The sequence below is a fragment of the Stegostoma tigrinum genome, chromosome 5, assembly GCF_030684315.1.
Source record: "Stegostoma tigrinum isolate sSteTig4 chromosome 5, sSteTig4.hap1, whole genome shotgun sequence".
Lineage (NCBI taxonomy): Eukaryota > Metazoa > Chordata > Chondrichthyes > Orectolobiformes > Stegostomatidae > Stegostoma > Stegostoma tigrinum.
Window position 1 is genome coordinate 38,061,517 of NC_081358.1, and position 22,203 is coordinate 38,083,719.

The window sequence follows — 22,203 nt, forward strand, 5'->3', positions numbered from 1 at the left end:
ACAGGCTGGAAGGTTTACCATGGCTTTCTAGTCAAGAAATCAACTCAGACACAATGCTGCAGTTCCAAAAAAGAAACCAGGAGAGTGGAAGGAGCATTGGATTTTGCAAGTGGAATTATAGAGCAATTGTACTGCCTACGTTCAAGGTTGTGTAAACATAGGTATCTGACACATGGAAATATTAAAAATTATTTGTCCGCTTTGTGAGAGCCATGTTATTGAGAGAACATTCTCTCCGGGTTGTTAAGTTTTCACAATTAATAGCTTCTACCACATTTTTAAAAATCCTAATAGAAGCCAGAGAAAATGGACTAATATACTCCCTCCTGGTCATGTCAAGAGGATGTCTCTGCAAATCACTGCTTATCAGATGACAGCTGCAGTGCTGTATTTCATAGACAGACATGTTTGAAAAATAATGCAACCATCAAAAATCTATTCTGGAAACACAGAATCTTTGTTTAAATTGAAACAAAATTCTTTGCAGTAATGTTTTACCACATCAATCATATTGAATGACATTGTTGAGAGATTTTAATGAATGGAGCCCCACAGACCTTCAGTCTCAGTAATTGTGACCATGTGTTGACAAATCTAGGTTTTTTGGATAAGACTCAAATATGTACGAGACATAATGTAGGACTTGAGAGCTAATCAGGTTACTGACACCACAAAGTGTTCTCCCAATACTAGGTGCAGACTGAGCTAGTTATTTCATAAAACAAAATATTAGGACAGGTCATATTGAGAGAGTTGTACAGAATGGTATCCATTTACCACCAACAGATGTCTCTAGAAGCACATTTGCACTATCCACTGACAGCACATCAGCATTGCCTAAACATTCTTCTACTTAATTAAAGAAAAATACATAACTTTGGCAACCCGAGACTCGATACTTGCTACATATTTGACCAGTTGAGGTCATCCATTAATTCTAAAGTTTGAGTAAGTTCATGTACATTAATGTAGCTTTAACCATTTATTATCAGTTTAACACTGAGCTTCAACACTGGTTTATAAAAAAATTAAATCAGTCAGTTCTGCCACCTGATGTTCTGTGTGTGATGTTCATTTATATGCCCTGACGAAGTGTTTAGGCACTTCTCAATTCTAGATTTGGAAATTAGATAAATATTATGTAGGGTGAGCCATATCTTGCTGCTTTCATGAATACACGTCAACAGCCATTCATTGCTTTTATGCTGGATCACAGGATTTATGTGGGAGTGTACACTGCAGCTTGTCGTGATCAGACAACAGACCCCACTACAGAGGGTCTAGGACCTATGTGAAGTGAATTTCCATAATCAGATTGCTGAATTGTTATTGAGCAGAAGAAAGTCAGGACCAGAATGTGCACGCTTGAACATTTGATTTATTATTATATCATGTACAGAAAGCAGAGAGGCAAATAAATATGGGATTGAAAGAAAAATATGACGGAAACAAAAGAAGTGAACAAAAAAGTTTTAAAATCTCCCAAAATTACTAAAACCTGAAAGAATGAGACTCCATACACATACAGAAGTTTGGGGCCAGAGAGGTTATTCAACAGTAACTAAAACTTGCCATAACATTCAAAATTTACTCACAATTAAAAGGATATGAAAGAGAACTATCCAGTCCGTTCCATACATTTCAACACAGAGTCTTTTGATGAGATACCAGCATAATCGAATTTTTGCAGTGTAATCAACTGAGAAAACTTCCCAATTTCTACCTTTTCACTGTGTATTTGTCAATGCTGGACATTGCTTTCTGATTTACACTTGAATTACAATAGCATCAACATCATTCTTTTGCAATAAATTTCAGCCATTAGTCTTCAAATAACTTGCTAAGTATATTCTTGACAAAACAAAATCAGGACTAGTGCATGTTTTATATCAACCTCATGACAACAGTGGTGAAGTCTGGAGAATGCTTGTACCACATTCTTTATCAAACTTGCTTTTCAGCTTATCAATTCAGGCTTTTCAACTGAAATATTGAAACCAGCTGGAATTCCAGTTGGAAACCTTTCAAAAAACTTGAACACACCTTCTTGTGACCAGTTATCCTTAGTTAAGCAAAGCTTTAATCATTAAACTTAAAAGACTTAAATTTCTATGGCATCTTTCACAATCTCCTTCTACACTCTACAGCGTATGAACAATATTTTTGAAGTGCATTCACTATTTTAATGCCAGAAATATGGCAGCTGATGTATGCACAGCAAGCTCCCACAACAACAATATGATAACAACCAACAGTATCTATCTGATGTTGAGTGAAGGATAAATACTGGCCATGGCACCAGGGAGAAATCCGCTGCTCTTCCTGAAAATAGTACCAGTGAATTTTAAGAGAGCAGACAGGGCCTTGCTTTAATGTCTCACCTTAAACAGAATACCCTGAGGAGTACGTTACTCCATCTGCACTGCACACAGAGTGTTAGCACGGAGCCTTGAGATCAAATCTTGGGGAAGGGCTTGAACTCATAGAGGTGAGCATGCTACCTACTAAGTCATGGTTGATAGTAAAAAGTTTGATATTTGAGATATGCATAAAGCCTATACGTACTAAATGCTTATGCTGGAATTAAATTTCAACAGCTTAACTGAGAATGCAGACTGAGTAAGGAAGAGTACAGCACGACAATGACTTGATAACACTTGACAGTGGAGTGCAACAGTGGTTTACACTCAGAGCTTTATTGATGTCTATATCACTGCTGAAGTTATTTTCCAACCCTTCTACAAATCTCCAACCCCTTCTCACTTAATTGCAGAAGAAAAAAATTGTCACTTCTTTCTTACAAACTCCACCATTGTCCTGACTGATCTTTTCAATGTTGTGGACCCATAGAAACTGCAAATTGTAGGCTGAGTCCCAGAATTGCTGTCACCTCAGTCAGAATACAGGATAAACAAAATCTCTTGCCAACCATTCCTCCTTTAAGTAACTCAAAATATTGTATGGAAACAGCAAAATTATGATAGTACATAGTGATTTTGAAAGAGTGTCAGAAAAAAGGCAAAATATTGTATATGCTGGAAATCTGAAACAAACATCGAAAATGTTGGAGAAATTCAGCAGGCCTGACAGCATCTGTGGAGGGAGAAACAGAGCTAGCTTTTGAGTCCAGCATGATTCTTCATCTAGAACAGCGAACCCAAAGCATTCTGAGGAAGGGCCACCAGACTTGAAACTTTAATTCTGATGTTTTTCTTCACAGATACTGCCAGAACTGCTGAGCTTTTCTAGCAGCTTCTGTTTTTGTTCCTGATTTACAGCATCTGCGGTTCTTTTGGTTTCAACTCAAAACATTAACTCTGTTTCGCTCTCCACAGGCGCTGCTACATCTCTGAGCTTCTTCAGTATTTTCTGTTTGAAACAATGCCACTTATCCTTGTATGCAGTATGAATAAATACATATTGAAGTTATGAGGGGCAGGAGTTAGGCTATCCCACATTACTCATGGCTTATTTAGCTTGACCTATAAATGAATTAGCTTTCTATATAACTTACCAATTGGGAAAGTGATTTGCTATGTCACCAAGTAGTTTCATTTAAAATGGGGGTTAGCATTAGTGAGATGGGGAGTTCTGAAAAATTCCCAAGCGTGCAAAATAATGGGATGGGGTATTATCTTCCTTAAGTGAACGGAAGTATTAAAAATGTCTGTAGGTATGTTTACTTACCATGTGATACAAACAACAACAATAATTTGCTGGAAAAACCTCCCATCTCCAAAAACACCCATTTCTAGTTCTTATTTAAGCCTCTACCCGAAAGTGATGAAGTATACCACCATGTAATGTTGGCATGTACAACTATGTTACTGTACATTTTATTGGCTATGTGTGTGCAGCACGAGGGAGTTTCAAAGGGGTCTGGAAGTATCACAACAGTCATTGTGAAGCTATAGAGACTGCAGTGAAATCAAAGAGGATTTAAATCATAACTTGTTAACACAGAGCTTGAACATTGCTGAAAAGGAGAATACAGCATGTTGATGGAGTTTTTCGTTTTGCACTCATCAGGACAAACACAAGAATGCCAAATTTCAAACTATCGGAGAGAGGTAGAGGGTTCAGAGAGAGAGAACTCCATTGGTTAGCAGCTAAAGACATGGCTACAAATGGCGAAATGTTTAAAATATGAGACGGCGAAGAGACCAGAATTAGACGAATACAGGATTTGTTGAAACTTGCCGGTTGGAGGAAATTACAGAGGTTGGGACGGACAAAGCCCCTGAAGGAGTTTCAAACTCATGTCATGGGGTAGAGACATCATTACTGCAGCGCATATCCATGTGGAATCATGCTACCATCTAGTGGCAACATTTAAATAGTACACTCAGCTTTACACTTCTGATTTCATTTATTGCATGTCTGGACTAATCACAATTTACAAAACAATCATAATCTTCTTTCTAAAGCATGACTCTTTAACAACTTTATCTCAACTCACCGAATTTTTTGGTAATTAATCCCAGGTTTGAATTTGATCTCATATCACACATAGAATAGAGCAGAATCCCTATAGCGTGAAAACAGACCATTCAGCCCAACAGGTCCACATGAACTCTCTAAACAGCATCCCATCCAGGCTCACACCCTAATCCTACCCCTGTAACCCTGCATTTTCCAATGACTAACCCACCTAGACCCTACAGACAACTTAGCACTGCCAATCCACCTAACCTGCACATTTTTGGACCATGGGAGGAAATTGGAGGAAACCCACACAGATACAGGGGGAATCTGCAAACTCCACACAGACAATTGCCTAAGGGTGGAACTGAACTCGGGTCCCTGGCGCTGTGTGGCAGCAGTGCTTACCACTGAGCCACTGCACTGCCCTTAACATGGACTGCGCTGTCCTTAGCATGGAGCAGAGGTAAGCAATTACTAAATCAGCAGCACTAGATTTTCCCCCCAAGTTATTTAAGAGTTATCACAATGCTGCATTTTGTGCAAAGATCCAATGAATTTACACCAGGTTTATGGGGCAAATTGACGAAATGCTTTCATTGCCGCTCATTCAGGGAAGGAATGAACCAAATATCAGCCCTAATTTGGAAATGTTGAACAGCTCAAATAACGAGTTTCAATATACTGAGAGAGAGGGTTTGTTAGAATTTGTACATTACCCAAAGAGATTAGCAGATTTTACTGCTCTGGATGAGCACTACAAGGATCATCAGCAATACAGAATTCCAATTACCTTCGCTATCAACCAAAGCTCAAGTTATTAATAAAAGATTCCGTTCAGAAAGGCTACAAAGATCTTGGATACTTACTCAGTGCATGGTAGATAGGCTTATGTTTCCCTTGTAGCCTGACTGAACACATTGTAGCAATCTTTCCAGGTGGTTGCATCTTGGCATCAATCAAATACCAAATTTTTGAAAAGGAAGCCCATTGCTAGAACACAAAGGAAGGAAGAAGTTTCAAGCAGATAAGACATAATTCACAAAAACAGTTCTGCATAATAACAAAATAATCATTTATAATGGATGAGATGATAAACCTGGCGAGGCCTCAGCTGAAAGTTGTATCCAGTTCTGGGGGCTTAACTTTAGGAAACATGTCAAAGCCTTGCAGATTTACTAGAATGATATTGGGGATGAGGCACTTCAGCTAACTTAAGAGACTTAAGTAACCAGGTTTTGTCTCCTTAGTGTGGAGAAGGTTACGAAAATTAGTGTTCTTGTTGATAGTGAGGAAAAGGGCTCAGGCTGCAGTCAGATACTGATTAGTTGGCAAATTAGGGAGAGCAATGGCAAATGGAGTTTAATCCCAATAAATGCAATGTGATGCACTTTGGGAGGTCTAATAAGAGAAGGACATACACAATGAATGGTGGATCTTAAGGGAGTACGGAAGAACAAAGGAGCGTAGGTGTACAAGTCCATAGATTCCCGAAGGTGTCAGCACAGATTGACAGGATGGTGAAGAAGGCAGTGATAATGGGAACTGCAGATGCTGTAGAATCCAAGATAACAAAGTGTGGAGCTGGATGAACAGAGCAGGCCAAGCAACAACTTCACGTTTCGGGCCTAGACCCTTCATCAGAGAGGGGGATGGGGAGAGGGAACTGGAATAAATAGGGAGAGAGGGGGAGGCAGACCGAAGATGGAGAGAAAAGAAGATAGGTAGAGAGGAGAGTATAGGTGAGGAGGTAGGGAGGGGATAGGTCAGTCCAGGGAAGACGAACAGGTTGAGGAGGCGGGATGAGGTGGTAGGTAGGAAAGAGAGGTGCGGCTTGAGGTGGGAGGAAGGGATGGGTGAGAGGAAGAACAGGTTAGGGAAGTGGAGGCAGGTTGGGCTGGTTTTGGGATGCAGTGGGGTGAAGAAGGCGTATGGGATGTTTGCCTTCATTAACTGGGGCATAGAAATAGAAGCATGGAAGTCTTGTTACGCCATTATAAAACATTAGTTAGGTCACAGATGGAATACTGTGTGCAGTTCTGGTTGCCACAATATTGGAAGGACATGATTATACTGGAGAAGGTGCAGAGGAGATTCACCAGAATGTTGCCTGGGATGAAAAGTATCAGTTATGATGAGAAACCAGATAGGCTGGGTTTGTTTTCCTTGGCAGGTGAGGAGAGGAGCGATCTGAGTGAGGTACACAAAATTATAAGCGGTATAGACAGGATTGATAGTCAGAATCTCTTCATCGTGCCAAATCTGTCGAAGACATAAGGGCATAAACTTAAGGCGAGGAGCAAGTTTAGAGGAGATCTAAGGAAACATTTTTTCATCCAGAGGGTAGTAGATATATGGAAAATGAGAAGGTGGTAGAGACAAGTACTCTCACAACATTTAAGCAGCATCCGGATGAGTACTTAAAATGCCAGGGCATGGTCGGCAATGGACCCAGTGCAGGTAAATGAGATTAGTGCCATTTAGTGTTTGTTGGATGGCAAAGACATGGTGAGTCAAGAAGCCTGTTTCTATGCTGTATGACCCTCTCTAAGGTTATGGGGAGTGGGGATTTAATATAGGTATTCAAAATTATGAGTTTTGATAGGATGAATGAGGAGGACATGGTCCAACATTAGGGATATTAGTAATACACTGGTATTTGAGGTAATTGACAAAAGAACCGGAGAAAATTATAGTTATTTCTAAAAAGTAAATAATTATGTTCTGGAATATGCTGCTTAAACCAAAAGCTTGCATTTCTATAGCAGCTATCACAAGCACAGGTTGTATCTTTGCAACCAACAAAGTACTTCTGCATTTTAATCACTGTTTTAGTTGAAGAAATGCAGCAAATGATGTGTACAGAGCGAGATTGCACAGCAGTATTATTTATACCAGATAACCTGTCTATGTTGTGTTGGTTGGAAGATATATATTGCCCATGACTTTGGGGAGAACCTGTTAGCTCTTCTTTGAAAAATTTGGCCATGGAATTGTCTGCATCCACTGGCAAGACAAAATAGGGCTTTGGTTTACCATCTCACAGAGAAGTCTGCACATCCAACCATATAACACTGGAGGGTCAAGCTAGATTTTTGACTCAAGTCCACTCCAGAGACTTGAGCACAGTCAGGCAAGATTGTACACAGTGAGCCATGGTTCTCACAGATATAATGGAATCGGACGTAGTGGTAACTTTCGAAAGGAATTCTACACATACTTGAAAAGGTAAAAAATGTTCAGGGCTAGGTGAAACAGTGGAGAATGGCAATAACAGAATAGCTTTTTCTAAAGATCAGCACAATGGGTTGACTGGCCATCTTCTGTGCTTATATCATTTAATAGTTGAACAATCTCCTGTCCCAAATCACAACTGAATTATTAACTAAGACAAGCAGTACTGCGAAGAATCTAAGTATTGCTCCCTGTTGAGACTTGACTACATTCAGTCGTGGCCATCATCTCCACTGCCATGTAGCCAATAAATAAATAAAACCTACAATTTGCACAAATAAAAGAAACAACACAAACAACTTACTGGAACAACTGTTGAGGGTCACAAAGTATACAACTTTAGCCCAATCTGAGATCCCAAATGACAAGGTCACGAACTAATTAAATTTTTATGGGTTTTAATAATTTATTTGTTTTATATTTTACGTGAACATAACTACCTTGCATCGTTTCGCCACATCAAGTGCCTTTCGCTGGCGCAAGTGAATCTGAACCTGTTCAACAAGGTTTTAAAACTAGTTGCGTAGCAGAATCAAAGACTGACATTTAAGCTCTTTGCATAAAAGCTTGTGCATACTTTTCACAAGTGCTGGACCACAGCTCAGTGAGCACGCATTGATGTCAGAGTGCAAAGATAAACCTGAAGCATTTGTATCAATCTTTAGCCAGAAGTGCCAACTGGATTATCCATCTTGGCCTCCTCCTGAGATTGCCAACATCAGAGATGCTAGTTTTCAATCCGTTTGATTCATTTCACATATTATCAAGAAATGGCTGGAGGTTTTAGATAACTGAAGTGCCTCATCCCCAATATCATTCTAGTAAATCTCCAGGCTACAGACTCTGACAACATTCTGGCAATAGCACTGAAAACAAGTGCAACTGAACTAGTATGTGTCCCAAAATCAAGCTCTTTCAATACATCTAACAAACAATATGGATAATTGCCCAGGTATGCCCTGTACATAACATGTTGGACAAATCTAACCCAGGTAAATCCACATCGATAGTGCAATTGAATGGAAGTGGAATAACCTACTCATTAACATTCAGTTTGAGATCTGCCAAGGCCATTCAACCCTTGACTGCATTTATAGCTTTGGTCCAAACACAGACAAGAAAGCTGAGTCACAGAAAAGAGGTGAGAGTGACTACCTTTGATGGCAAGGCTGCATTTGACTAAATATGGCATTAAGGAGTTCTAATAAAACTGGAGTAAAAACTAGAAGAGAAGATTCTCTGCTGCTTACAGTCACACATAGCATAAAGGAAGACAGTTGTTCACCTATCAGGTCCATGACATTACTACAGGAGCTCCTCTGGGTACTGTCCTAGGCCAACCATCTTTAGCTGCTTCAGCAATGACCTTCCCTCCATCATACGGTCAGGAGTGGAGATGTTTGCCAATAACTGTAGTGTTCAGTACCATTCTCCACTCATCAGTTACTGAACAAATGCAGCAAGATCTTGACAACATCCAGGCTTCAGCTGATAACTGGCAGAGAATATTATGCCATAAAAATGCCAGCCATTTACCATCACCAACAAGAGAGAATTGAAATTCAAGCGCATTGCAAACGTATGAATATGCAAAATAAGAGAAGTAGACCATTCAACCCTTTTGGGTCTACTCTCTCATTCAACAAGATCATCGTTGATATGTTAAAGGCTTTTGAATTCCACATTTCTGTGTATATTGGTAAGCTTTGATGCTCTTGGCTCCAACAATCTACTGAAAATTAAAGCACAAAGCATTAAAGAAACTTGACTGATCTGGCATTATCAGACGAAAGAGAATCTAACACTGTCTAAAAAATATTTAATGATTACACCCCACTGCCATCACTTCAATTAGCAATCTGGAATCCTCAATGTCAACATTCTGGGATTATCATATACCAGAATTAAACTGGACCAGCCACAGAAATACTGTGGCGATGAAAGCAAGTCAGAGGCTAGAAATTCTGCGACAATTCACTCAGCTCCGATCTCCCCAATGTCTGTGCACAAACTATAAGGTACAAGTCAGGGTAGTGCAGTCTAGATAAGTGCAGCTCCAACCAAACTGAACAGCTTGACACTGACCAGGGCAAAACAGCTGCTTGGTTGATACCTCATCCATCAGATTCATGATTCACTTCTTCACCACCAATGCACATTGGCCTTAGTGCGTACCATTTACAAGTTGCACTGCAGGAATCCAACAAAGCTCCTCCAAAAGCCCCTTGAAGTCTGCACCCTCTACCACCCAAGAAGGAGAAAGTCAGCAGAAAAGGTGCCAATCATGTAAGCTGCTTTGTCCTAGATGGTTTCTGGAGTGCTGTTGGAGCTGCACTCATGTAGTCAAGTGGAGAATATTCCATCACATTCCTGTCTTGTACCTTGTAGGGGTTGGACAGAGTTTGGGAGAATCATGTGCTAAGTTAATCGCTACGGTATTCCTAGTCACTGACTTGCTCTTGTAGTCACTCTATTTATACAGCTAGTCAAGTTCATTTTCTGGTGAAAAACAACCCCAGGATGTTGAGAGTGGGGGTTCAGTGATGTTAACACCAAGGAATTTCAAGAGGCAATGTTACGTTCTCTCAAAGGAGAAGGTCAGTGTCTGACAGTTGAATAACACAAATCTTATTTGCCACTTGTCACCCCAAGCCTGAATATTACCCCAGGTCTTGGTGCATTCGGACATCTACTTCAGTATTTTAAGGAGTGCTGAATATTATGCAATTATCAGCAGACATCTCCACTCCTGATCTCATGATGGAGGGAGATTCATTGATGAAACAGCTGAAGATGGTTGGGCTCAGGCTATTACCCTGTCATATTCAGGGCTCTTCTGGTGCGATGGAGTGCCCCTATCATCAAACCAAGCAGCTTACCTGTTCTACAGGTACACAATAACATCTCTTGGCGGATTGATTAGAAGTATAGATATTTCAAAGTGGCAATACACACTGGGCAACTGGCGACTCTGGCCGTTGCTTTTAAGAGTTCTCTTGGTAATGATAAACAGCTCGTTACGAGCAATTCCGGCCATCGCTACATCTCTCCTGGGAGCCTAGGTCTGGGAACCTGGAACCGATTCCCAAGAAGTGCCGTATTGGATCCTCGAGAAAAAAAAACAACCTGACTGTTTCTCTCTCTTCACGGACGCTGCACACCTCCAGCAGTTCCAGAAACAAGATTAGCTTTTTCAAAGTCACGCTGCTGCTGCCTGTGGAATTTTGCTGTGCTCACACGGGGCGCCGCGCTCTCCTACATTCCAACTGCCGCTGCACTTCAGAAAGTACTATTTCTTGTTTGCCAGACCTCCTGAGTTTACGATCAGTGACAGACAAACACAGAATCCCTCCCCCACCCCCGAGGCCGGAAAGTGTCTCCTTTTCCCCACCTGAGCCGCTTTACTGAAACTCGACATCTTGTCAGTGCGCCGTCTAAACCCTTCCGGAAGGGAACCTCCTTCCTTTGATTCCCCCTCCCGCTATTATTAACTCAACGGCTTTCACTTTCCGAGGGCAACGGAAACCCCAAATCTCGTTGACATTCTGGCATTGATAAACCCAGACAAATATCGAGCGGAAAGTTTTTTAAGTTTCAAATAAATGAAAAAAAAGTAAATAGCGGGTACCGAGACGGCTCCAGTTTCTAGCCGGATGCCTTATGGGATGAGGCACTTCCTGGAAACGGGGAGAGCGCGGGAAGTTTGTGTGGAGCTGAGAGAAAATAGTCAGATAAATGTTTATGTATTATACGCTTCTAATATTATATAATATTGTGTTGTGGAGAGCATAGATCGAAAAATCTGGAGCGAGAATACACAAAACGGGAAGAATAAGAGACAATGCGCGTATAAAAAAAACAGATTAAATGTACAGAGAACAGAAAACAGAGAGAGAGAGATAAAAACACGGGAATGGATTGAAACAAACGAAGATAGGGATCCTGCGCCAAAGGCCAGTCAAAAAACCCTAGCAATAGGAGGCCTATGAGACCACTGATTTTTGGAGACAGTGCCCGGAAGAGCGCGGAGCCACCTTTCAGTCAGTTTGTCTGTTTATTTTAGTGTAATCTGTTCTGGCCACACCTTGCAATGGACCGATATGTGCTATTAGTCGTTTGGAATTATAGAAGCGACCAAGATCAAGATGAAGAGTTTACTGGTAAGTGTGGCATCCGTAAATTGTTTAGTTGTATGCTCTGAGATGTTATTTTGTCCCCTGTCCCTATTATTCAGGTTAGGATAATGTTATAGGAGTCCTTGACAGATAGGTGGTAGACTCGAGCATAAATAATAGTAGTTTGTATCATACATACATGAAGAGAATCTTTAAAACGGGTCGAAACCTGCTTTGAGACAGCAAGAAACATCAACTTTCCTGCTCCTCTGATGCTGCCTGGCCTGCTGTGTTCCTCCAGCTTCACACTGTGTTATCAAAGCTTGCTTTGCTGACTTACAGAACACCTTCAAGCTTTATGCAGATTGTTGCATTTATATTAAAATTACAATTCCCACATTCAATAGCAATGTGTCCCATATTATCTTTGCTTCGCACAGGCTTTTAGTTGGTATTTAAAAACTGAAAGAACTGCAGATGCTGTATATCAGAAACAAAAACAGAAATTGCTAGAAATGCTCAGCAGGTCTGGCAGCATCTGTGGAATGAAATCTGAGTTAATGTTTCTGGTCTGGTGACCCTTCCTCAGAACTGGTTTCAGACTTGACCATTCTGAAGTGAGAGGATAACTGTCAGATGTGGTTCATGTACTTACCAATGACATGGGCCTCATTCATCTATTTGCCTGCAACAAGAATTTAGGGAGCTAGGTTGAAAAGCCATTATCACAGCTTTCCTCATGGTGCCACATCTTAGTGAGTATAGGAATAGATGAATAGAGCAGATGAATGTGTTCTGGATGTATGATGAATGGTTCTAGATGAATGTGAAGCTGAAAAGTAGGTGCAGATAGAGAGCTTTAGAATCGTGGATCACTGGGTCCATTTTGGTGAAGGTGTGATCTGTATAATTCGGAAGAGTTGCACCTGAACAGAAATGGCATCAATGTCTTCTTGTATGGGAGCGAGATGTAGTTTGCTGATACTTTGAATGAGGGTTTAAATCTAATTTAATAGGGAAATGAGAACAGAGTGAAGGGTCACTTGGGGATGATGATCAGACAGGTGTAGCAGAAAAGCCACATCAGTCTGGAAAGCAGAGCTTATGTAGTCAAATTAAGGCAGTGGGAAATCATGTCAAGGTTGGATAGTGTTTATTTTAATGCAATGACCTTTACAAGTAAGGTATGAGTTGATGGTATTAACACATTTAGGCATGACTGCTGTTACAGAAACGTTGTTGAGACAGTAGCAGGATTGGCAGCTCACTATTACAAAGTATAGGAATGATGATATCTTAGAAGATTCCTCAAGCCATTTCGGTAAACTTTTAAAAAAGAAGAGGAGGTCAGTCATTTTGATGGGAGTATACAACAGAACTTGAGACTGTCAGGGAGAGAGAAGCACAGATATGCAGGAAGATAGTTTCCAATCCCATGAATTCCAGAGTCTTTGGAATTATCTACTCCAGAGAGTTGTGGATGCTCCATCACTGAAAATTGTATATTTAAGACAAAAAGATTTTTGGTTTGCAGGGAATCAAATTTTGAGGAGTGTGCAGGGAAGCGAAGTTATAGAGTAATGCAGTAGGGAAACAGACTCTTTGGACCAACTGGTCATGCCGACAATAATCCCAAACTAAACTAGTCGCACCTGCCTGTGCTTGGCTCATACCCCTCCAAACACTTCTTATTCATGTGCTTAACTAAATGTCTTTTCAACGTTATAACTGTATCCACACCTTAGAAATTCATTCCACACATGTCCCTCGTCTCTCTTTTTAAATCTTCCTTCTCTGCCTGTAAAAATGTGCCCCCTAGTCTTGAAATCCTCCACCCTAGAGAAAAGACATCTGCCATTCATATTATCTGTACCCCCTCATAATTTTTATAAACCTCTCTAAGGTCACTATTCAACCTCCTTTGCTCCAGTAAAAAAAAAGGTCCCAGCTTATCCAGCCTCTCCTTATAACTCGAATCCTCCATACCTGGCAGTATCCTGGTAAATCTCTTCTGAACCCTCTCCAGCTTAATATTATCCTACCTATAGCAAGGAGATCAGAACTGGACACAGTACTGCAGATAAGGCTTCACCAACATCCTGTACAACCTCAATATGATATCCCAACTCCCATACTCAAAAGCATGAGTAATGAAGGAAGTACGAAGTCAAGGAAAGCCTTAATCACCCTATCTATATGCGAAGCAAACTTCAAAGAATTATTTACCTGAATCCCTAGGTCTCTCTGTTCTACAACACTACCTAAAGCCCTACGTTTAATTGTATAAGTCCTGCCTTTGTTTGTTTTACCAAAATGCATACCGTGCATTTATCCAAAATAAACTCTATCTGCCACTCTTTTGTCCATTGACCCAAATTGATCAAGATCTCTTTGTAATCCTAGATAATCTTCTTCCCTGTCCACTGTACCACCAATCTTGTTCAACCACAGACTCCCTAACTATGCCTTCTATATTCTCATCATTGAATCCCAAGATGACCCATGATCATTTGATAAGTGGAGAATGTTTGATGGGCTATATGACCTACTTGGTATTCCGTGTGTTTTTTGCATTCTTTTGCAACATCTTGTTGGGAGTGTCCTCGTTTAGAAGATCACAACCAGTTCTGGCCTCTTCCCAAGCGTGAAGAATTGAAAGCCCAGGAAAATGTTCCAGTGGCAACCCAATAGCCTAATAGTTACTTTAAGAATCTTTAGATCCTGCATTAGGAGACATTATTTGAACTAAATAATTTGTTCTGTACATTATTAGGATGTATAAATTATGTGAACATTTTCAATATTCAAAGGTGTTTCTTCCACAGAAGTTTACAATAACTTTGCATGCAACTGTAAGTTAATAAGAAGCATTCTGAAGAGAGCTGTGAAGTTCCTGAAGGAAACTGATATTGCTTATGTGTAAGAGGGAAATGGGATGTTACATGGAGGAAGAAAAGGAGTTTTCCAGAATTCATTCTTTCATGACCTAAGCTGGGATATTTTTAGTCTGTATTTTTGCCTCTAGTATATTTTAGAGGTTGTAGGGGCTGTATCACCAGTTGCAACACGGATGAATAAGAAAGACTGTTTATCTTCCTTTAGCATATGTTTATACATCATTTCATTCTTATTCTGCAGAACTGACAGCCATTAAACGTATCTATGAGCTACTGAGAAAGAATGCCAGAATCTCATCAAATTCGAGATTGGCCTTGCTTCCAGGTAATAACTTTAATCATTTTTGAAATTCATAAGCTTGCTCATCTTCAGTTGCATTAAATAAAATTGTAGTTGTTGACTCTTGAGGTAATGTTTTGCAGATGACATCCTGTCTCAAAAATTGTGCTTGAAGTGCTCTTCCTGTGAAAAGCTGGCATACTGTTCATACCCAACATATCCCAACTGCTGTGTGTGTTTCGTTGGTCTGGGCAGTTTTAAACCAACATTCAACTTATCTGGGATAATAAAGTGTGAGGCTGGATGAACACAGCAGGCCTAGCAACTTACCTGGGATAGGGGCTAGGCCCGAAACGTCAGCCTTCCCGCTCCTCTGATGCTGCTTCGTCTGCTGTGTTCATCCAGCTCTACACCTTGTTACCTCATTCACCTTATCTGCTAGCTTAGAGGCTACTAATAGATATCTGAGCCATGTAAATTGCACAAGTATGATCTCCAGTCTTGACTGAATTACTTGATTATCATTTGGGGAGCTTTTTAAAAAAAAATCTAATCCTTGTTTCAAATCCCTCATGGCCTCAGCTTTCCCTCTTTCTAACTCCTCTAGCTCTACAACTGTCCAGGATCTCTGCAATCCTCTAAGTCTGACCTCTTGTGTACCCCTGATTCACAAGACCATGAAATGCGCCTTCAGTCATCTAGGCTCCACATTTTGGAATTGCCTCCCTAAACCTTTCATCCCTCTATTGTTCTCTCTTCCTTTATGATGCACTTGAAAGCCCAAGATTGTTGTTCAGTTCAGTGTCAAATTTTGATTGAGAATACACATGAGAAGCTTCTTTGACGTTTTATGAAATTAAAAATGGTGTATAATGTAAATTTTGCACTGTTAGTAGACCCTAGGTGAGGAGAGAAAAATCAAGCAGACCTCCATCTCATTATTTTCTAGTGACCTCTGCTGGATGTGGAGAGAGAAATATTCTGAGAATCTCAAATTGCTCCCATAATCTTTACAAGACTGCAGGAACTGCAGACGCTGGAGAATCTGAGATAACAAGGTGTAGAGCTCGATGAACACAGCAGGCCAAGCAGTATCAGAGGAGCAGGAAAGCTGACGTTTTGGGCCTGGACCCTTATTCAGAAATGGGGGAGGGAAAGGGGATTCTGAAATAAATAGGCAGAGGGGGACGGCGGATAGAAGATAAATAAAGGAGAAGGTAGGTGGAGAGGAGACAGAATTTTAGTCTCCTCTCCACCTGTCTTCTCCTTTGTTCGCCTTCTCCTTTATTCATCTTCTATCTGCCTCCCTGTCTCTCCCTAGTTATTTCAGAATCTCCTTCCCCTCCCCCATTTCTGAAGAAGGGTCTAGGCCCGAAACATCAGCTTTCCTACTCCTCTGCTGCTTGGCCTGCTGTGTTCATCCAGCCATACATCTTGTTATCTCAGATTCTCCAGCATCTGCAGTTCCTACTATCTCTAAGAGATTCTCTAGTTTGCTTTGTTTTCCTTTCCCATGTGCAATATTCCATGAATTTGATATTTGATTCTCACCCACTACTTTGATCAAGGTCCTGAAGTTCCTCTTTTGCCTTGTGTCTTTTCCAATTTTGCCTTTGGTGTAATAGTCATTCGAAAGGCTGCAATATCATTCTAGTTTTCAGCTTATTCATGCAAAATACATTTCTTTTTAAACATCTCTGTTGGATTGTTGTGCTAGATAATGTCTGCTTAATATGTTACAGCCTGTTCACTAACAGGTGGCGCAACACCACAGAAATGGTTCTTCGCAATTCAGGCAATCCATGGCTTTTCTCAGGTGAGACAGGAAATTAGAAACTAAGTGTGTGACTCAAAAAGCAATGCTGATTGCTTTTGTTTGTGTATATTTTTAAAATCTATCAATGGGGCAAAAATGGTAAAATAATAAAAGCAAAATTTTGCAAATGTGGAAATCTGAAGTAAAAACTCAGCGGGTTTCACAGCATCCATGGAGAGAGAAACAGTTCATGTTTTGAGAAGAACAGACCCATTTTCTCTTCTTCACGTCTATTTTTCATCTTTGCCTCTTCTTTAGCATCATTAGCACTCCTTTTGACTTTTAGTCTGGCCACCTTCTGTGAAACATATACACTACCACTTCCAGTTCTTTTCAGCTGTGACGAAGAATCATGTTGAACTTGAAACATTAACTTTGTTTTTCTAATTTTAATAATGAAACTGGCCAAATGGTTGCAGAAATTTGAAGAAACACTTGTAAATAACCATTATCAATGTTGGGAATATGGTTGTCCTTTTCCCCAGAACATAATGAAGTTAAAGGATGATATGGTATTACAGACTGTTTCCCAAAAATTTCAATGATGATAAATTCTGGATTTAAGAAGTAAGCAGCTCCTGTGCTCCAGGTGAAATCAGTTTTGTGACTTCTTAACTTTGTTGATAATATGTTACTGTTTCAACCACAGAATGCTGGAGAAACTCAGCAGTTCTGGTAGCATCTGTGGAGAGAAATCATGTTATATATTTTGCATATGTATGACTTTTAAGAATTGTTTCACATATCTCCAGCATTTTTGTTTCAGATTTCCAGTATCTGTAGCATTTTGCTTTTATTGATGGGTTTTTGTTTAGAAAGGCAAAACTGTTGCGATGAAACAAAAAGCAATGAAGGTAAATTGATCTGTTAGAAATTTGGATATGGTAGGATTGTTGTCACTGAATTAGTAGTCTAGAGCCTTGTCTCTAAATCATGAGCCTGGAGTTCAAATCAACCAGGGCAACTAGAGAATTTAAATGATGACTCAATCTAGAATTTAAAAGTTAATATTAATAATCATGACCAATGATAAATACCACATTGTTGTAAAACTTATTTCACTAGTGGTCTTTAGGGATGGAAATCTGCCTTCCTTACCTAGTCTGACCCTATATAGTTGACTCTTAACTCTCTCCCTAAAAGGCCAAAGTAGTCACTCCATTGAGTCCAGAAAGCTAGCTAACCATCCCCTTGTTAAAGACAATAAATGTTGACTTTACTAGAAATGTGAATTCTATGAATGAATAAAAAGAAAAGATTTTTTTAAGGCAGGTTAATTAGGGGCTTTAAAACCAAATGTTTTGGAGATAGATCCCTGTGTGGGAACCAAGGAGAAAAAAATGTGGGTTTTCTCATAAAAACACAGAAATGCTACAAGATTAGTACATTGTTCAAAGATATACCTTATGAATACTGTCCCATTCATTCTAGTTCTGTAGTCCAGAGTGGGACGAAATTGGTTCCAGTGAAGAGGACAGTGACTGTGAGAAACCTTTGCCAGTATTAATTGAAGAATGTCTGAATAGTATAAATAGTTGTGAGGAAGAGGATGGTAATGTCAAAGAGCCCTCATCACTGTGTGAGTAAGTATCATATAATATTTTAGTATTGGCAATCATAAGTTCTGAATATTGTATATATCTCCTTACATATTTAAACATTGAGAAGGGTCCATGATCAGAAATATCAGTTTAGCTAATTGTGGTTTATCAGTCTCCCATCCAAACCCTCTTCCCCACACCCCCCACCCTCAGGTGTGGATTTTAGTTGTGTTTTATTCATGTTTGCCTTGGTTTCACATCTTAAACAAAAGATGGTACCTCTGACAGCGTAGCACTCTGTCAGTACTGTGCTAATATCTAGGCCCACATTATGTATTGAAGACCTTGAATGATTGCAGGCTGGGATACAGACTTAGTTTTGGACAAGTTGGAATTTATGGGGGCTGAACAATGAATGGCCATTAAGAAAAGTCTTTGGAGAAATTGGGTCCAAATGTAACAAAAACCTAATTGAGATTTCAAGATAACAAAGTGTGAAGCTGGATGAACACAGCAGGCCAAGCAGCATCTCAGGAGCACAAAAGCTGACGTTTCGGGCCTAGACCCTTCATCAGAGAGGGGGATGGGGTGAGGGTTCTGGAATAAATAGGGAGAGAGGGGAAGGCGGACCGAAGATGGAGAGAAAAGAAGATAGGTGGAGAGGAGAGTATAGGTGGGGAGGTAGGGAGGGGATAGGTCAGTCCAGGGAAGACGGACAGGTCAAGGAGGTGGGATGAGGATAGTAAGTAGGAGATGGAGGTGCGGCTTGGGGTGAGAGGAAGAACAGGTTAGGGAGGCAGAGACAGGTTGGACTGGTTTTGGGATGCAGTGGGTGGAGAGGAAGAGCTGGGCTGTTGTGTGGTGCAGTGGGGGGAGGGGACGAACTGGGCTGGTTTTAGGTTGCAGTGGGGGAAGGGGAGATTTTGAAGCTTGTGAAGTCCACATTGATACCATTGGGCTGCAGGGTTCCCAAGCGGAATATGAGTTGCTGTTCCTGCAACCTTCGGGTGGCATCATTGTGGCACTGCAGGAGGCCCATGATGGACATGTCATCTAAAGAATGGGAGGGGGAGTGGAAATGGTTTGTGACTGGTAAGTGCAGTTGTTTGTTGCGAACCGAGCGGAGGTGTTCTGCAAAGCGGTCCCCAAGTCTCCGCTTGATTTCCCCAATGTAGAGGTAGCCACACCAGGTACAATTGAGATTTAACTGGCTTTCAGAGTAAGGCAATGACAAGTAGCTGATATTGCAGAGAAGAGCCATTTGAGGATCAATAGAACAGGACAAAATTGTGAAAATTTCAGTTAACGATAAATCGGAAACTCGGGAAATAAAAGTGTACAGAAAAGAAAAACGAAAGGAAATGCAACTTTTCTTTCTGAAATCACTAATTTTCCTCTGGTTTTAGAGGTATAGTCCTTTATATTGGACTGTTCTAGACTGTTAATTATGGAGATTGAATAAAATTAATACCGCTGAGGACACTGAATTGACCATATAGTGTGGAGCTGTTGGTCAGACTAGTGAGGAGTAGCTTTTGGTGATGGAGCACTTCCACAGTTATTTCATTAGTGCTAGTCCACAAATTGCTGGAGCCTGAATTCATAATTTGTCATGGTGAGGTGTCACTGAATTGTGGGTCTAGTACCACGGCCATATATTTAAAACAACATTTTTTTAAACAATGGTCCTGGTCAGACAAAAAAACGCCACGTTCCTAAGTGGTGAGTTACAAATGATTGTTTTATTTTGGAAGTATTGTGCATTGTTTTTGCTCAAATTGTGGGAATGTTGGAAATAGTTTAAATTTTTAAAAAATCTGTTGATTTCTTTTGCAGGTTATTTGAAGAGGCTGCTGAGGGTCTACATCACCTGGCAGATAAATTGCCTCCTCCAGGTAATTGTTAACATCATTTCCATTGGAGCATTTGTGATGTATCAGAGCTGTTTTGATAACCAAATCAGTCATTAAAGCGTTAGGTAGACAGTCATCAAGTTATGAGTAACCCAAAGTCTTCAATGCCTTTCCCTTCACAATTCCTTAAAACAAGCTTGAATTCTATGACTCAAAACTGTGAATGCATTTGATACTGTTATATAATGTGTACAACCCATCTTGAGTGGATCTGGAGATCTAACACTCAACCAATCCAATGATGAGTTAAAGTTCCCAATATATTTCTGAAAATGAGAAGGACCCATTATCCAATGCTGTTTCTCTGTGATGAATGGAATTTTTTTAAGAGATCATCAGCAGACAGTTGCAGTTTAATTAAATGCTGGCGTCTCGACTATAGCCCTCCCTAATATCTAGAGTGCAATTTTAAAAAAAATAAATTAAGTAGCATGTCAGAGCTCTAACTTCCTGAACCATAGAGTAGGGGTTTGTATGCTTGTTCTTGAGGTAAACCAATCAGAAAGGCCACTCGGTATCACTGTGTAGAATACTTCAGGATGGAAGGAGGATATTTGGCCTAATGTGCCTCTGCTGACCCTCTATCCAATTTGTCCCACTTTCCCACCCTTTATTTATAGCCCAGCAAATGTTTCCATTTTAGTGTACAATTCAATTTTTTAGTATCTGGTGAGAATAGTGTGCTGGGAATCTAGCTCTGCTTTTCTGTGAATTGTCACTAAAGTGAAATATGACTAGTTTAATCTCTAGGATGGTTAATATCTGACTGCAACCACTATCTCACATCAAAGATCAGACGTCAGGTTTCAGCAATGAACAAGAATATAAAAACTAATTTATTTCACAACCTCTCTAACATGTTGCAAAAACATATTATTAATTACTAATATGCAAGCTTAACTACTACTATTTTAATTCCAACCATTCACACATCAATTTACTAGACAAGACAGACAGACATGATGGACAGTTTTTTTTTTGTACAGGACTGTTCTAGGTGAAAACTATAAATGAAAAAAGCATGAGGTCTGTGGATTGGAGTCCAAACCACATAGGAAGATGAGGTAGTTTGCTCACAGTTTTGTTTTGGTTCTGGAGATGATGTTACATTGTTGACTGTGGCAATCCTCAACTTGGTAACTGGTCTGTTGAATCTATGTTTCGGCTTTTTGTAAAGTCTTCCACTCAAAAAAAACTAAAAAGCAAAGAACTGCAGATACAGGAAATCTGATATTCAAGCATAGAGTGCTGGAAGCATCTGTAGAAACACCATTCTTGTATTTAAATTTTGGAGAGCTATCTTTATAAAGCCCAAGAATAAATAGGTAAAATCGCTCTAATGTCATCACTTTGTCATTCCAACACCATTCTTCGTATTGGTTAGTTACCAACAATCAACCAGAAACAAGCAAAACTTTTCAGTCATGTTGCTCCCATAGGGGAGTAATACTACTTTGGTGGATCGGAATTAGAAACTTGATGCCATGAACAATTGGCCTTATCAAATGCTGACATAAATGTCAGTTTTTCTCCTCTGGGCACCTCTGAATTCATCTAAAGCACTCATCTCCAAGTTATGTACAACTACTTCCAGATGTGCTCACAGCCTGCATGATCATAGCAGTTCAGATCAACAAGGGTAAAACTGAAATTACAGATTTCCACGTAGGATAGGTAAGCAGCAAATACGATGCTAGCTCAAATGAGGGTACCTTGCTTCACTGTAAATTTTACATATTGTGGTTTGTAAGCAGAAGTGGGTGGAATATGTTAACCTCTGTACTGTAATTTCTTTAAATTTACAAACTGTACTAGACGTGAACTCATCAAAATATATGAATGCAAACTTATATGGAAGAGTATTTCCACTGTGGGAAATTTCAGTACTCTGAATCAGTTGATTTTGTAGATTCTGGGCTTCAGAGTCATCCTGTTTATTATGAAACATGCTCTCCGGGTCCTCTTCTGCATGTTGTGTGCATGGT

General features: G+C 40.0%; 2 protein-coding genes across 6 annotated transcripts in view; one reads left to right on the plus strand and one right to left on the minus strand.

The window, feature by feature from the left end:
* mrpl13 (mitochondrial ribosomal protein L13) overlaps window positions 1–11,106 on the minus strand; it is an 81,392-nt gene extending 70,286 nt beyond the window's left edge. For 2 of the 3 annotated variants that reach the window (XM_048529888.1, XM_048529889.1), the window contains exons 1-2: window positions 11,048–11,106; window positions 5,292–5,415 (exon numbers count right to left, since the gene is read on the minus strand). In XM_048529888.1, the coding sequence (XP_048385845.1) occupies window positions 5,292–5,415; window positions 11,048–11,074 (151 nt within the window). In that variant the 5' untranslated portion in view covers window positions 11,075–11,106. Of the gene's footprint in view, window positions 1–5,291; window positions 5,416–10,535; window positions 10,664–11,047 lie in introns of those variants that run through there. The other variant, XM_048529890.2, reaches the window with a different exon arrangement.
* A 159-nt stretch (window positions 11,107–11,265) lies between these two features.
* Window positions 11,266–22,203, plus strand: part of mtbp (MDM2 binding protein) — a 69,419-nt gene continuing 58,481 nt past the window's right edge. The window contains exons 1-5 of one of the 3 annotated variants that reach the window (XM_048529882.2): window positions 11,266–11,816; window positions 14,910–14,993; window positions 16,691–16,764; window positions 18,196–18,347; window positions 20,142–20,200. In XM_048529882.2, the coding sequence (XP_048385839.1) occupies window positions 11,747–11,816; window positions 14,910–14,993; window positions 16,691–16,764; window positions 18,196–18,347; window positions 20,142–20,200 (439 nt within the window). In that variant the 5' untranslated portion in view covers window positions 11,266–11,746. The remainder of the gene's footprint in view (window positions 11,817–14,909; window positions 14,994–16,690; window positions 16,765–18,195; window positions 18,348–20,141; window positions 20,201–22,203) is intronic. The other 2 variants (XM_059645939.1, XM_048529881.2) reach the window with 2 other exon arrangements.